The 17,503-nt window shown below is 43.0% G+C and overlaps 1 protein-coding gene across 5 annotated transcripts in view; it reads left to right on the forward strand.

Moving 5' to 3' along the window:
• Positions 1 to 17,503, forward strand: part of KIAA2012 (KIAA2012 ortholog) — a 124,074-nt gene that overhangs the window by 77,189 nt on the left and 29,382 nt on the right. For all 5 annotated transcript variants that reach the window (XM_069983293.1, XM_069983298.1, XM_069983295.1 and 2 more), the window contains exons 13-16: positions 5,177 to 5,259; positions 6,583 to 6,639; positions 9,348 to 9,503; positions 16,921 to 17,046. In XM_069983293.1, coding sequence (XP_069839394.1) covers positions 5,177 to 5,259; positions 6,583 to 6,639; positions 9,348 to 9,503; positions 16,921 to 17,046 — 422 coding nt within the window. The remainder of the gene's footprint in view (positions 1 to 5,176; positions 5,260 to 6,582; positions 6,640 to 9,347; positions 9,504 to 16,920; positions 17,047 to 17,503) is intronic.

The raw sequence follows: 17,503 nt of genomic DNA on the forward strand, positions 1-17,503 counted from the left end.
CAAAAGATAAATAATGTAACTCTTCTTCTGAGGTTCTTCCCAATTGGGTTGTGAAGATCAGTTTTTGATAGATCCCTATTCTTTAAAGGGAATGTGTCATCAGAAAATGACTTATTGTTTAAATAATGTTTGTATGTTAAACATATTTTTTAAGAATTTAGTTTTTTATTATTTTCTAATTTTCCATTTTATAACCCCCATCTATATTACAAAATAATCCTGATATCTTACCGTTTTCATTCTCACCACTAGGGCTAAAACTAAGCTGAGACTTCCTGTTGTGTCTGTGGTGATAAGAGGAGGCTGCTAAAGTGATCTGTACAGCATTACATTCACAGGTGATACCAGTACATAGAGGACACAATATCAGCTCCCTGTGGAATGACTTCTTGAAAGGACACAGAGCATGCGCAGTAATGTTTCACATTAATCTCAAGGGGACATACTCTTGTCTATTGTGGTCTATGTCCATGAGTCTTGCTGTAATCCATGTCACTAAATGCTGTTAAGAACAGCCCAGGCAAGATGGCAGCCACCATAATAATGTACACAAAGTTAAATTACATTTAGAAAGTAGAAACAGATTACAGTAAAATAACTTTTAGTATCTGACTCTAATCAGTAAAAGAGAATTTAGGTGACACATTCCCTTTAAATAAAACAGGTTTCAACCATGTTCATAACGTGGAAATACAGCCTACAGGACTTGCATTTTCCACTAAGAGACTGGAACTTTTTCCTCAATAAATAAATAATGACATTGTCAGGACTGTGCGCTGGCGCTCCTCGGTTCAGGCTGTGCGGCCAAGAAGATGCTGAGTTGATGTTTCTGTGCAGTTCCAGAACCCTGTCTGAACACAGGTCTATTTTAGGTTTGTTCAGCCCCACCCATCTTGCCTGTTATGCCTTAGCAGCTTCAGGGTTAACCTGCTGCTGTGCAGGTGAGCTGTGTGGAGGATAAGGAGCTGGTCCAATCAGCTGCTGGACTGAGTCCCTGATTCTCCATAAATAGTGTGTAAGCCAAGCAGACAGATGCTGGCTATTAGTGCTCCTGCTAGGCCAAGCATGTTCTGTCTCTGTTTTGTGTCACGCCTTACCAGCATAGGGACCGTCCTTGTGGTTGTCCGCAGCTGCCTAGGGCTGTCCTGTGGCAGGTACGCAGGGACAGTGGGCAGGGTCAGCTTAGGGCTCACGGCCCATGTCTTGTTAGACTGCCTTTTGCCATACCGAACGCTAACAGACATCTAATATTTTTTTTCTACATTTGCTTCTCTTTTTCACCAAGTGAAAATCTAATATGATTTTATGTTAAATATATGCAAAAAAATTGGAAGCACCAGTGCTTTACAATCCTACTTTTAATAGTACTTGTAGACAATCAGTCATCAACATATAAAATGCACTAATATTATCTGTATAACCTACATTTTATGTAATGATACAAATAGTGAGCAAAATTATTTATATTGTGCTGTGCAGACTGGCATCACTTATAGGGATCGCAACCTAAATTCCCTACACACTATGGCTGATTTCTTAGGCATTAGGAATTAACCCTTGCAGTGTTTTTTTCCGTATGGGAGGAAATCCGTAGAAACTCAGGTAGCGCATACAGGCCCCTTGCAGATGTTACTAACCACTAAGCCACCAGACCTATAATTGAGTGTCATTACTGACTTCCTATTGCAGAACCTGAGTGAGCCATCTCCCATATAAATAGCTACAGAGCAGATGGCAGCAGATAATTTCTAGGTAAAATAATACCCATAATGCTTTATGCTGTCTACTTAATTTAGAAACAAATGACAGCTCATCGGTGGAAATCAGTGAGTAACATTTCCAGGCAGCCATTTAGAGCCCACTGTAGGCATCTTGTGCTGATATCGGGACTAATATAGTGGGATATTAGACGAGTTAGGCAGAAAAAAACTACGATTGTAGTGTACGATGTACGATTGTTTATATTGTGTATATATTGTGGTGGAGGTATGTAAATGCAATGTCCAAAGGTCTATATTTTCCATGGACAACCCTGGGTATTCTGATCCTGTCCTTTATTGGTTCCCTGGTTCTTACTAACCTACCAAAAATATGCTATTAAATATGCGCTTTAGAGAATGAGCCGGTAGAAGACTGTACTCAGCATGTTGTCTCTTGGCTCTGTGTCACATGATGAGACGGCCGCATAATACGATATGCAGTGTGATCCAGCAGCACTAGACGATCCCTCTGTAAGCACCTTGTAGGATGCACGCTGGAGCCCACTATCTAAGTTGGTGGGTGTACACACAGGAGCAAGACAAGTCCAACAGCATCCAATCTTCAGAAGAATCTTCAAATCTTTATTGAGCGCACAAGTAAAATACGACGTTTCCTCACACAGACACAGAGCAGGGAGAGGAACGCGCGGCAGCAGTATTCTGTCAGCAGTCATATGGGGGTCTCCTAAATGGGCACCGAGAGATGATATCGGTGGTGATAGAGGTTGTGTGAGATAAAAAAATTACTACCTCACCCCTTTGTTCTGGGAGAGATAAGTTGCAGTCAGAGCCCGGTGGCTACAGCTTACCCATCCCCATATAAAACACAGGCTCGCTCAGCTTTTTCGAACGTTCCTGTGTATGGGGAGGATGGGTGTCCAAAGAGAGAGATAACTGATTGTCTGCTTCACAGTTATTGAAGGCAACCTTGAAGGAAATCTGGAATAGAAAAACTTGTTTTCTATTTAAAGTACATTAAAAGTTAAATATATGTGTCTATAAAATGTATTATCATATCTGTACGGTTCTGCCACAAGTGAAGAAAAATGGCATCTGTGCAAATCCACAATGTCTCCTGCTCCCGCTGCTCTCCCACCTTAGGAAACAAATATTCCATGCTTCTGTCTCACATTGTGTGTGTCTGCTGAGATCAGGCTGATGATGCAGACAGGGGGCAGGGCGTGATGTCACAGGAGGCTTGGCTGGATCCCCCAATCCCCTGAGTGATTCACCATCTCTGACCGGATGTTGCACTGATTTCTCTAATTGTGCAGAAGTGTGCAGTGAAATTAGGGCTGTGTTCTCACATGTTGGAGTGTCATTGCAGTACTGCAGCGTATTCACAAAAATTATGCAGTAACACTAGGAAATGATGCTAAACGGCAGAGAGGATCAGAGCCTTATTGTAGGGCTCAACTTCAAAGATAACAGATGCTTGATCATAATATGTGCGTGGAAATGAAAAGAATTTTTTTTTAAAAAAAGTTCTTTACTTTATTCCAATATCAGCGTTACAGGTAAAGGATACAGCGTGCTGTGTGGTGTCACAGGTAGAGAATACAGCGTGCTGTGTGGTGTTACAGGTAGAGAATACAGCGTGCTGTGTGGTGTTACAGGTAGAAAATACAGCGTGCTGTGTGGTGTTACAGGTAGAGAATACAGCATGCTGTGTGGGTGGGACCACAATGAAATCATAAATTACTGCAAATAATTTTGTAACACAATGAAACTGCAATGTGTGAACACAGCCTAGATGTTCTGCAACAGCTTTGGGCGGGGAATAGGCAGGGTGGAGGACTGTCATAAACAGTGAGGGAAAGCAATGCATTCTGGAACCTGTAGTACTGTGTACAACTGATAAACCAGGAAGTGCAGAAACACAAAACAGAACAAAACCCCCCAAACAAATGGATTTTTGGTCGTTTCAAAACTGGAATAGATAGGTAAGTAATGCTTTATGCTTCTGCAGGAGTTTCATTTTTTTAACCTCTACCTGGAGTTCCCCTTTAAAGGAGAAGTCTAGCGAAAACTTGTTATTAAAGTATTGTATTGCCCCCCAAGTTATACAAATCACCAATATACACTTATTACGGGAAATGCTTATAAAGTGCTTTTTTTCCCTGCACTTACTCCTGCATCAAGGCTTCACTTCCTGGATAACATGGTGATGTCACAACCCGACTCCCAGAGCTGTGCGGCTTGTGGCTGCTGGAGAGGAAGATGGCAGGGGGACACTGAGGGACACAGGGCACTGGAGGGACACTGAGCATCCCTCTGCCATTATCCTCTCCAGCAGCCACAGCCGCACAGCTCTGGGAGTCGGGTCGTGACATCACCATTTTATTAAGTAGGTAAGGCTTTGATCCACACCTGCCTAAAACTTTTGCACTGTACTGTATATGAAGGGGGTTTTTTTAACTGTGGAAAAATTTTATCAAACATCAAAACCTAAAATGTGGAGGTCTAAAGTGTTCAGGGAGCACACTGCTGTGAAAGTTGGAAACACATTTTAAATGTCATTTAATACTGTCATTCCCTTTCATTGGAACTATTTGGCCCAGCCCAAAGCATTAAAGTGTCACTGTTGTTAAAATTTTTATTGCAGAAATCAATAGTCCAGGCAATTTTAAGAAACTTTGTAATTGGGTTTATTAGCCGAAAAATGAATTTTTATAATGAAAAAGCAGTTTGAAGCTCTCCCCCCCTGTCTTCATGGTTTTCCTATGGAGAGAGAAAGTAAAAGCAGCAAAACAGGACAACAAAGAGTTAATTTACATTCACATCTGGGCTCTCTCTTCTGACAGGCACCATGGAGCTATCTGACCACTAATTAGGGCTGTGAATAGCTCCCCCACTGAGCAATCCTTTGTTCTTGGCTCTCAGCTGCCTGCTAATCTCCCTCCTTCCCCTTCCCCCCTCCCCTCTTCATAGACCAGACAGGATCCGACTGATGAAAGAGATGAAAAAACAGTCGAGATTTCCTGATTCTGAGGAGTGGACAGCAGAAAGGAGAGGAGGGGGGGGGGCTGGGAAAAGGCTTTTTACATGCAGATAATGGCAGATTTGGCTAATAAACCCAATTACAAAGTTTCTTAAAATCGCCTGGACTATTGATTTCTTTAAAAAAAATTAACGACAGTGACACTTTAAGATCTAATCCAGACCATTATTCACCCTCCATTAAGCTTTACATTATTCAGCATATTTGGCCAGGAAGTTTTCTTCAAACATCAATTTATCCCAGATCCATCTGATAGGCTGCCACAAGTGAAGTGTGATTCCAGAGAATAAGTTTCTATTGTTCTAACCATTGCAGCAATGAATTTCGCTTTTCCTTAATGTTTTCTGTTCATCCCTGAAGACCGAAACATTAAGTTGCATAAGAAATATAATTAAATGTATTTTGTCTTCTTCAGAGCAAGACAATTATAACCAAACTTTCCTGAACCCTGGAAACTCCTCAGAAAGGGTGCCCACACCTCCTCACCCCAAAAGAAAGGTATTGGCAAACAAACAATTTTTTGATTGAGTTACAATCTGTCAAAATTGCTATATATGCAGGGGCGTAACTATTGCCATAGCATCTGATATGGGGCCTGCCCAGTAGCGGATTATAATAGGTCCATTTCGGGTGATAGCCCAGGGCCCTAAGCTCTTGGGGGGCCCATGGCCTCCCAAACAGACTTATACTTTCAGTGGTGTATTATTTCCAGGCTACAGATCTGACATGATTTGCATAAAAGTCGCTGCTTTTTACTGCAATTTTGCACAAATTACGGCAAAACTGCAGCCAGGAGACAAAGCATTAACATTAGAGAACATACTGAAGGACCTTATTATGTGACAATGATGTCACCACAGGTCCTTTACAGGCTGCATTATGGAGAAAAAAGACTAAAGCTAGTGCCGCCCTTGTTACAGTTGATTGGGGGGGGGGGGGCAAGCTTGGTGAAAAGCCCAAAGCCCATGGTAAAGTTAATCCGCCCCTGGCCCTGCCGCATGAGGTGGACCTGTTGCCCACTCCTAAAATACAAAGTTTGCTATGGGGCCCAGCCATTTCTAATTACGCCCCTGATTAAAGGGGTTATCAAGTGCTACAATTACATGCCCCTTTCTTCTAGAGACAGCACCACTCTTGTCTCCAGTTCAGGTGCGGTTTGCAATTAAGCTCCAGTCACTTCAATGAAACTGAGTTAAAACACCCATTTTAACTGGAGACAAGAGTAGTGCTGTCTCTGGAGGAATGCAGCCATGTTTTTGTAGCACTGGATAACCCCTTTAAAGGGGTTGTCTCACCCCACAAAAAAAGGTATACTTCCCTGCGTTGATCCCCTGCCACATCAGCACCAATTTTGTTTGGCCCTAGCTCATTTTTCATCTCAACTTGCAGAAAGCAGATCTTCACTATGCCTAGTGATCGGCTGATCAGCTGGGACCAGGCAACAATGGGATGGAGTTGGCAGTTGATCAGGGCAGGTGAATATAGCTTTTTTTGAAATTATTTTAATGCCAGCTAATGAACAAGAATTTCATGGGTCAAGACAACCTCTTGAAAGTACTTGAAATTAATCAGTTTCACAAATCTGACACACAATATGTGACAAACAAGTTCAACCCACCTAAAAATTTTCTGCAAAAGTCCCTTTCCAAAGATATGTTGTGTCATTGAATGTTGTTAACAGCCGTAACAAATAGTGAAGTGGTTTGATAATTAGGATTCCCTGTTTTGTTTTTACGCCATATATTACGATAATTTATGACATGATAAAATATTTTTTTTTATGCAGTTGAAATGTATTTTTTTTTTTTTTGTATTTTACAGAAATTAAGAAAAAAGAACTCTGTTGGTGAAAGAACTGCACAAAGTGAAATTGACAATGTAAGTGACAATGAATTATTAATATAAATGTAAACTATTAAAATATATAAAATATAAACGTAAGATAAATATAAATATTAAAATATATTCAAAGATAGAATTATTTATCCTGCATAGTTAATGGTGTAAGAAAAATTAAGACGACTGCATACAAAACACACAGCTCCAGTTTTTTTCAAAGTTGTTTAATGGTGCGTTCACATCTACAGGATCTGCAGCTGATTTTCTGCAGCAGATTTCATTTAAATAACTGAACACAGCATCAAATCTGCTGCAGATATGCTGCAGATCCTGTAGGTGTGAACGCACCCTTAAAAAGTATTTTTCTCCCAATTTCACTGCACAATTGTTTTTGGCTTTGCATTACATTATATGCTAAAATGAAGAATTCACTTGCCTTATTAAAAAAAAGCCTTCTTTCAGCTCTATTAAAGCAAAAAAAAAAATTCTGGACTGGGGAGAAGGAAAAATCACAAAGCAGATTGAAAATTGCTGCAACAAAAAATATATTATTGGTAAAAAATAAACAATATAAAAAATACATACAGGTGTTATCTTTCTATGGGTGCATTTACACAGAAAGATTTATCTGATAGATTTTGGAAGCCAAAGCCAGGAATGGATTTGAAAAGAGGATGGATCCCAGTCTTTCCTTTATGACCTGTTCCTTGTTTATAGTCTGTTCCTGGTTTTGGCTTCATAAAGCTGTCAGATAAATCTGTCTGTGTAAACGCACCATAAGTGACTTAAAAATATATAAATAATGACAAAATCCTGACTTTAAATAAAAGATAAGCTAAAAATGTGGCATCAATGAAAATATACCCCCCATAAAAAATGATTCTTCGGCAGCTTCACCATTGGAGCATTAAAAAGTTATCATGTCACTTAGACTTTACAATGAACTCTTTAAGAACAAAACCCAATAACAATAGCCAAATTATACTTGTTTAACAACCCCCCCCCCCCCCCCCAAAAAGAAAAACAAAAAAAAAAAAACATTAAACAAGTAAATTTTGAGGCCTCGTTATTTCATAATGATGGCCGTTATTTCTTTAATCACGGCCGTTATTATGAAATAACAGTCTTTATTTGGCATCAAAATTATGGCCATCCTGAAAGAAAGACTGTGTAAACATAGCCTAAAATTAAAAAGAGATTAAATTATTTAGAAATTTTGCTTAAATTAAAAGTTTTAAAGAGTTTTGTGACTTTTGACTTTTTTCTCCGTCACAGAACCATTGCTTTATCTACTCCTTCCATTCCCTAGCACTTTGGTCATTGCAGTAAAATAAGTAGTATGAAGCTGTGGATGAAAGAGCATACGGAAGAACCCAGGCAGACACCTCTGAGCTGTGAGATCCTCTCTCATCTCCTGTATGATCTAGCACCCTGCTGCGAGACTATGCACTATTTATGAATGCACTCTCTGAATATTTACTACCTAGCAAAGTATTCAAGCCTTGAAGTCCTTAGGTTTCATGTTGTCTGGTTTAGCAGATATAGGTGCGCTGTGTCTTTTCACTCCAGAAGCCTTTGTTTAAAATGGAGAATTAAACCATTTGGTACAATGCAGAATTTGGACCCGCTAAGAGTTCTCAAATATCATTTCTCTTGTTACCCAATATAAAGCATTACTCCTTAAAGTTTCTTGTCTATTTGGCAAATAAGTATTTAACATTGAATAAATTTTTCTGGTTAACAAAGTGCCTCAATCAATATAGAACGTACAACTTTTTTGTAGAAAATACCAGAAAAAATAATGTTAGCATTATACAATCTATTGTGTAGACGAACAGCAGAGACAGAAATAAAGAAAATAATAGTTATTGTTGTGAATACAATAAAACATTTCTATATCATGCTGGTGTTTTTACTAGTGCAGACACTTGAAAACCTTTTGCCTCTCCTGACATGTCTGTTTTAGGAATTCCTAATAAATAACACTGTTTAAAGGAGGATTCTGAGCAAAAGTAAAAAAAAACAGGGAGGGCAGGTGGTGGTCGCTGCCTGAGCAGGTAATTCTTGTTGGAATGTGATGACACAGGAACCTTGGAAATACAGGATACTAAAGGGTGACAGTGAGTAATACTTACCAATCCTGGTGTCCCTATAGGCACAGTTTCATCAGGATAGGTAAGTATCACTTTATTATTATGTTCTCTCGACCCCCTGCCCTCCCTGTTTTTTTAACATTTGCCTGGAGTTCTCCTATAAGTATCCTTTGTTACAGCTCTATTTTAGGTTATACCTTTGTTATTGCTCCAGGAAAACTGGGAGTTATAATTTTCCCTGTCCCTACAAAGTGCACGTACTGGAAACTATACCAGCACTATTATAGTAGCTAGTGCTGATTTTAGCTTTTCTGCTGCCTGATGTGAAAACTGAAATGGCACCTCTCCCCCACACACCCCTTCCATGCGGAAAATGTGTAGTCTGTAACAATATGACCAAAGGGTACTGTACACCTCTGTATAATTATAGTGTACTTTTTCCCCTTTCTGGTTTTGGTTTTCCCAGTTCCATACAATAATGTTATCATTGATATTTTTACACTGGGAGTTTACACAGGGAGACTATTGAATGTGAATTGTAACTACTTATGTAGACTTACCTTACATACTCTCCCAATTTCTTACAGCTATATAGAAATTCTTTTTGTATTGCTGTTATTCATGTTGCACAAATCAAATTATTTTCTTTTTAAGGAATCAGGACCAAACAGAACTGCTGAAAAAATTAATGAAGGACATGGAGAAAATGTCAGGCGTAGACAGAAGAAGGACAAACTGGAGAAAGTGACCGAGGAGAATAGTGATCAAAGGGAAGAGGACACAGAAGAAAGATATTCTAGCACAGAACAGGTGCCTCTATATAATATTTATAAACAACATCACCCCCCCCCCATATCTTCTATTTTCACTAACTTTTCACACTTAAATTAAGTTTATTCTCATTTTTATTAATTTTTCAAGAAAAAAGTAGTACAGAACAGGTGGACCAGCAGATACATGAGATCACATAAGCATCCGTACAATGCCATACTGTTAATGTCACAGCAATGACTCAGAAGGCGATCCCACAACACCTTATGATGCGAAAACAACAGAGTTGAGCACATTTAAACCATAATAACGCATTTTCCATAACATGTTAACGTCCTAAGATATTATGTCAAACCACTTTATATTCGTTAGTGTACGTATAAGGAAAAAAAAAAAGGGGAAATAGAGAAAAGATGAAAGAAGTGAAAAAGAAAGCAGACAAAGAATAGAGGGCTCAATTGAGGTACGCACCAAGCACATCGATAGCCCCGTCCCACTTTAGCGTAACGTGTCGGAAAAACTGGGCTCTTCGCTGTGCAGTATCCAAGCTGTCCATGTCACCTTGAAAGCGTCTGACCGGCCACCTGCCTCCGCAACCATCTCCTCAGCGCGACGAATCTCAGACAAAGCGGCGAACCACTCCATCAATGAGGGGGCAGTCACCGATTTCCAATGTCTGGGTATTACAGTCCTTGCAGCAGTTAGAAAATGTCTCAACATGCCCTTCTTGTGGGTGGCCAGTGTGCCAGGTAGGAGAGAAAGGAGTGTAATGCGAGGCGTATTGGCAACGTGTTTCCCCGAGAATGTCTCATAAATCCTCAGCACCCCATCCCAAAAAGGTCTAATACCCGGGCAACCCCACCACACATGCAGTAATGTACCCTCCTCCCGAGTGCACCTCCAACACCTATCAGAAGATTCTGGATACATCTTGTTTAGCAGAGACGGGCATCTATACCATCTCGAAACAATCTTGTAGTTTTTTTCCTTCGAGTGGGAGGCCATGGACATCCCATGAGTAAAAGTGCATATTTTCAGAACCTCCTCATCCGAGAAGGAAGTCCCCAGATCTCTCTCCCAGTGGTCGAGGTACGGGGCTCGACCAGCATTGCACAGAGACATCAAAAGAGAGTAAAGTCTCGATAGTGTCCTAGGCCCCCCACTCGATTCCAAGATCCACTTATCGAAATCCGTCAATGGAAGGCGTAGAGATGCACTCACAGGAGCGGATTGCAAAAAGGATTGTAATTGCAAATACTGAAACCACGAGAGAGTCATGTCGGGGTGAACGTCTTTCAGCGCCTGCATAGATGGAAAGCAACTGTTCACTAATGCATTGCGTAGGCGGGGAGAGGTTTCCTTCTGCCACACTAAAAAGGACTGTGAGTTTTGCCCCGGTCCGAAGGCCGGATTCTGAAAGAGAGGTGTCATCAATCCCGGGCAAGAGGAAATATGATGTTTCCTGACCCAGTTGTCCAAAGTGGCCAAATCTCTAGGGGCCAACGACGATTCCACTGACACCCATTGTTTAGATGAGCCTTTGTGGGTCCAGTCCACTATCCTGGCCAGCACAGCAGCCTCATGGTAAATTTTAAGGTCGGGAAGGCCAACTCCCCCCATCCCCTTCGGTTTGGTCAAGGTCTTGTTGTTGATTCTCGCCCTGCTACCTCCCCAAATGTATTTAGAAAACGCTCTCTGCAGTGATTTGAAAAAGGTGGCTGGTACAGATGGGCACCGTCTGAAAGACATAGAGAAATCTAGGGAGGATATCCATTTTCAAAACACACATCCTTCCGAACCAGGACAAGAACTTCCTGTGGTATGCCTGTAGGTTATTCATCGTCTTCCTATGCAATGGGAGGTAATTGAGAGAGAATAAGAGTTCAAGTTTGCTCTCTGATTGCCAGCGAAAGCTAAAGTTGCATTTGAGCCTGGATAGATCGTTCTCTGGAAGGGAAATGTTGAGACCTTCTGTCTTAGCTAAATTTGCTTTAAAATTACTCAATCTGCCAAAGGTTTCGTATTCCTTCAAAACCACTGGCGGGGAGGTGACATAAAGCAGGAGGTCATCCGCGTATAATGCCAGTTTGTGATGGTCCTGCCCAATCCGTATGCCCTGCACATTCGTGTTCTGGCGTAGCGCTATTGCTAAATGCTCCATGGTCAAAATGTACAAGAGGGGGGAGAGTGGACACCCCTGTCTCGTTCCATTCCGTATGTAGAAGGCCTCCGACAGGATCCCGTTGGCTCTGACTCTTGCAGAAGGTGCTGAATAGAGGGCCATAACCTTCTGAACAAATGCATTGCTCAGGCCCAGCTGTAACAAAGCTTCCTCTAAAAATCGCCAGTGGACCCTGTCGAAGGCCTTCTCCGCGTCCACCGACAACAAACAGGCCTGAATGTTCGCTGCATGGGTATGGGCAATCAGGGAAAGGGTAAGCAAGGTGTTATCCCGTGCCTCCCTGCTCGGGACAAAACCCACCTGATCTAGATGTATCACTTGTGGTATGATTGGGTTTAGCCTAGTCGCCAGAACTTTTGAATAGAACTTGACATCGCAATTGATCAGCGAAATGGGCCTATAACTGCAGCAATAAGCTGGGTCCTTCCCGGGCTTGGGCAGGACCACCACGTGGGCCTCTAGTGATTGTTTGGGAAACTGAACCGAGGGGGAAATTGCATTAAACACTGTTGTCAGAAAGGGGAGCAGGTGATCCTTGAAAGCTTTGTAGAAAGCAATTGTAAACCCGTCAGGGCCCGGGCTCTTTCCCGTTTTAGACGCTGCTATCGCGGCACCTATCTCCCCCTCCGAGAAGGGTTCGTCCAGGCTCACCCTCGTTTCCTCATCTATTGTGGGTAGCGCCGTTGCCCGCATATACGCGCTCAATTTGTCCTTATATGCTTGTGGTGGGGCGTCATCATAATGACCTTTAAGGGAATATAAAGAGCTATAGTAATTCTGAAAAGCTTTTACAATTAATTTAGGATTATGCTGCGCGGTTCCAGTAGAATCATTTACATGAGAGATGTAGGTAGGGGCAGTGCGGGGATGGATATATCTAACCAGTGCCCTCCCACACTTGTTGGCCTGAGCATAGAGATAGCTACGGAATTGTGTCTTACGGACCGCTTCGACCTTCTGAATTAATGTCTTGATCTGTTCCCTCACCATCGTCATTCTATCCAATGCGTCTGTCGACCGCGTGCGTTTGTGGGTGGAGGATAGCGTCCTTAGCTCTGCGAGCAACTTTTGCAATTTAGCACACTTTTCCTTTTTAAGTCTAGACCCTTGCTGGATAAGGATTCCTCTCACTACACATTTTAGGGCCTCCCACTGCATAGGAAGCGACGTGTTGTCCTCGCCATGCACCACGAGGAAATCGGAAATGGCAGTTTCAATAGCTTGTTTACACACTAAATCTTGGAGTAGCGACTCGTTAAGACGCCAAGTCCATTCCCTAGGTATTCCATCCGGAATGCCCATGGTAAGAAACACAGGATCATGATCTGACCATAAGCGCGTTCCAATCGTGGCACATGGGTTGAACATCAGTGCGTGCTGTGACACAAAAAGCATGTCTATTCTACTAAAGGATGCATGCGCAGGGGAAAAGTAGGTGAAGTCCCTGTCCGTAGGGTGTAACACCCTCCATACATCCACCAAGCCATGTGCATGCAGTACCGCCTTGGCCAGAGTCCGAGAGGACTTTGGGACTGTGGAGCGCCCAGAGGACGTATCCATCGTCGGTTCCATAGTCATGTTTAGGTCTCCCCCCAACACCAAGATGCCTTCTACAAAGCTATCTATTTCCAGTAGGATGTCTCTCAGGACCCTACGATGATCTGCATTCGGGAGATACACGTTGCCAATGGTAAATAAAGAGGAGGCAATTCTCACCTTAAGGAAGGCATACCTGCCATTTTTGTCCACTAGTGTATCAACGAGGGCATGTTGCAGAGATCTATGTAAGGCGATGGACACCCCTTTAGCCTTGGACTCTGGATTCGTGCTGTGCACCCAATGTGGGTAGTGGCGCGACTGAAGCCGAGGCAGGTGGTCGGTGCGGAAGTGCGTCTCCTGTAACAAAAGGACATGGACATGCTGTTTATGCATAGAGTAAAGAACTCTAGATTTCTTGGAGGGATCATTGAAACCCCTGACATTCAGAGACGCAGTTTTCAGAGTAAGCGAAGACATCAGAGCATCAACCTTAAACCACCTCAATCGAGCGGAAAGAAGAGGGAGAGACCCAAGAAGAAAAAGGAAGAGAAGAGAAAAGAAGAGGAAGACACAAACAAAGAAAAAACCAGGGAATCACAGGCGGAATCCCTGAACTGTAGAGACCTAGGCTCCACAGGTAAGTAAATAGCACACCCGCGCCAAAGGCGCTAACCCTAAGTAGGTACGAGCTGACCCTATCAGTGATAGAGTCCCCCGCCAGGAGAGCAAAATCTGTTGACAACTTAAATCAGCCCAAATAACCCCCCCCCCCCCCCCCCCCGTGAGCCACACACATATACCTCCGTCACTCCCCCCCATGATGGTTCCATTATCCACTCCATTCCCATCCCCAGTTAGAACCACCCCGTCTGCCTGCACTAGTCATATCAGAACGTCCCAAACAATGAGAATGTATAATCATGAAAACAGAGCACAATGAGATCTTAGGGAGGCAAACAAAAATTGAGAAGTGTTCCACAATGTGTTACATAGAAGCAGGGCAGTCAACGTATAGTGAAAACCTGGAACCGTCCACTGGATCGAAAAAAACTAGCAATATTGCAAAGAGTAATAGCCAACTTCAAACGTCCAGGAGAAGCGCCCCTCGGAAACAGTAGGGCACCTGATGAGAAACAATGGCATTCAGCCGTCTTCATCCACTTCAGGGGCATTAGGTGGAGGAGAGCCCCTTCTGTCAGGTAGATTAGGAATAAGAGACCACTCCGGCAGTCTAACTGAGGGGAGTTGCAGCGCGGACAAAAAAGCTGGCAACTCATCCGGGTCTTTCAACACATGTCGTCGGCCATTGTGACGCACCACTAGATGAAATGGAAATCCCCACATGTACGGCATATCTTTCTCCCGGAGCAGTTCCAGCAAAGGCCTCAAAGCCCGTCTTTGGAGTAAAGTATGTCTCGACAGATCTTGTAACAACGTTAAGGAGGCTCCATCAAAGTCCACTGTATCGCTCCCCCTGGCTTTAGGCATGATCTCCTCTTTTACGGCATAGTAGTGAAGCCTACAGATCACATCCCTCGGTCTGTTGGGGTCACTGCTCACAGGGCCCAGAGCTCTATGTGCCCCATCGATTTCGAAATCATCAGAGACAGGCCGTTGCAATATAGAGCTGAAAATCCCTTGAAGAGTGGGAATAAGATCAGGCGATTTGGTAGCTTCAGGTAGCCCCCTGACCCTAATGTTATTCCTGCGGCTCCTGTTTTCGTTGTCGTCATGTAAACGATATAGGTGGGCGATGTGTTGTTCATGTGCCTCAACTCTGTTAGTAACTCCAGACACTTTAGTAGCTAGCAATTTTTGATCAGCGGACAATTCCTCCACTCTGTCCTCAGTCATTTGGATAGATGCCTTTATGGAGCTTAGCTCCTGTTTATAGGATCTCTCCAGTCTTTGGACAAAGTCCTCCATTTCAGCTCTACAGGGGAGAAGCTTCATGTGAGCTTGCCAGTCCCAGGGAGGGGAAGACATGTCAGGAGAGGGAGCAGCACCTTGTGCCATGTCAGGGGAGGTGTGGGGAGGCAGAGCCGTGTGTGGGGAAGATGGCGCCGCACCAGCCGCGTCACGTGACCCCGCGGCGGTGCCGATCTGTGTGCGGCCCGAGTCGGCAGCAGGAGTTGTGGCCTGGGGAGACCGGGAGGTTACCGAGGAGTCCAGCTCAGCTGCGGCAGCTGCAGGTACTGACCTCGGGAGTCTCTGTCCCCTCTGCGGTTTATGTGGAGTCCTGGTGAGGTGTGCGGCCCGTCCGCGCTCCAACTCAGGCTCTGAGTCTGTGTGGGCCGCACTGCTGTTCCGTACTCCGGAGCTCACAAAGCCGTCCAGGCTGCTCTGCCGGGGTTGCGATCGGGTGCGGCGTGTACCGGGCAATGCCGTGGCTCTTTTCCCCCTCATAGGGTCGGGAGAAGGGATGAGGGAAACGGGCAATCTGCTTCTGTTCTCTCCTGGCGGCGGGAGCTCTGCTCACATGCGTCCTCACGCCGCCATAGCCAGACCACACCCCTCTTCACACTTAAATTAAAGGGGTTATCTAGCGCTACAAAAACATGGCCACTTTCCCCCTACTGTTGTCTCCAGTTTGGGTGGGGTTTTGAAACTCAGTTCCATTGAAGTAAATGGAGCTTAATTGCAAACCGCTCCTGAACTGGAGACAACAGTAGGGGGAAAGTGGCCATGTTTTTGTAGCGCTGGATAACCCCTTTAAATGCATCAGATCCTCCAACTGATTCTAATATGAGGAATAATATAAAAATAATCACCAAACAACTTTTAAATGATCATTCATTAATTCAAGGTAAAGATATATTCAATCTATAGGCTACATTTATACATAGCATTTCTGTCAGTCTTTTTGAATAAAAAGCAGGTTTTCAACCCACTACTGGTTTTGGTTAAAAAAAGACTGGTGGAAATACTATGTGTGATCGTAGCCTCTAAGTGAAAATTTAAAGAGATTGGCCATTTTGTTGCGGTCCTTGATGTAACAAAATCAAGCTGGATCCTTTCATGTCCCACATATTAGGGTACATTCTGACCTGTCATTTGATTGCAGTTTTATTCATTTTTTTGATATTGTGGATCATAAAAGAAGGGGAAGTATATGGCAAAGATTGTACTTCTGTTTTCTTTTTGAGTTGTTTGACTCAAAAGAAAATGTATACATGTGAATGTGCAGATGATATATTTAAGTGTTTACAATATTCAAGTAAAGGGCTATATTAAAAAAAAAATAATTGATTGATAAGAGAGTCTAGTACCTTTTGGGTGCCTCTAATCTGGATAGACAATGAGGTACAAATAGTCATAGAAGATACAGGTTCTGTAAAGCATCCTGCAATTTGCCCACAGTTGTAGCTGGACCTTTAGCTCCTGCACAAAAGGTTGCTGAATCTGGTGTCCTAGCTGGTCCTGTAAATGCTCAACTGATAGGGCAAGGAAGAGCTGCAATCTGACGCAGGCATTCCTAGGAAACCCGTGCTTTGTGGGCAAGCATTATCCTTTTAACAATATGGCTGCAAGATGTCCTGCACATATCGCTGAGCTGTTAATGCCCCTTGTATCACTACTAAGGGTGACTGACTGTCATATGTGATGGCTCTCCAGATCATAGCCAGTAGTTAGGGCTTTGTGTCTGGATGGTTCAGACCTGTGTCTGGATGGTTCAGGTCAGGTGACCTAAAAATGTTATATAGCAAAAAAGGGTATTTTTTTGTCTCGCAACAGGAAGCCAAGCATTATTCTGCAGAAACTGAGTCTGAAAATGGTGATGATGAAGCCTCCAGTACAAGATCTGATGATTTTCAGGATCAAAACACTGAAGATGAAGGTACATCTGGCCAAAGCATTCAGGTAGGTGTTGAAAAACAAAAGATGTGTGTAGTTATAGTAGATAGACAAATAGATTTCTTCTGAGTATTTTTTTTTTTGGGGGGGGGGATTTTTTTGTAAAGCATCCATATGTTAGAAACCTATACAGAATCTGGGCAGGGCTGAGGTGCAGTACCAGGCAGAGCCACACTAATTTGTATGTCACTGTGCCTAAATACACAATGAAAAGGTTGGACACATTTTATTCAAATTGATGGACTGTCTCCTTACTTAGCTTTAGAAATGGACAAAATCTTCAGACTATTTAAAGGGGTTATCCAGAGCTACAAAATGGCCACTTTCTTCCAGAGACAGCCCCACTCTTGTCTCCAGTTTGGGTTTAGGTTTTGCAACTTCGTTTTATTAAAGTGAATGGAGCTTAATTGTAAACCATACCTGAACTAGAGACAAGAGTCGGGCTGTCTCTAGAAAAAAGTGG

Source organism: Dendropsophus ebraccatus, chromosome 9 (assembly GCF_027789765.1).
Source record: "Dendropsophus ebraccatus isolate aDenEbr1 chromosome 9, aDenEbr1.pat, whole genome shotgun sequence".
Taxonomy (NCBI): domain Eukaryota; kingdom Metazoa; phylum Chordata; class Amphibia; order Anura; family Hylidae; genus Dendropsophus; species Dendropsophus ebraccatus.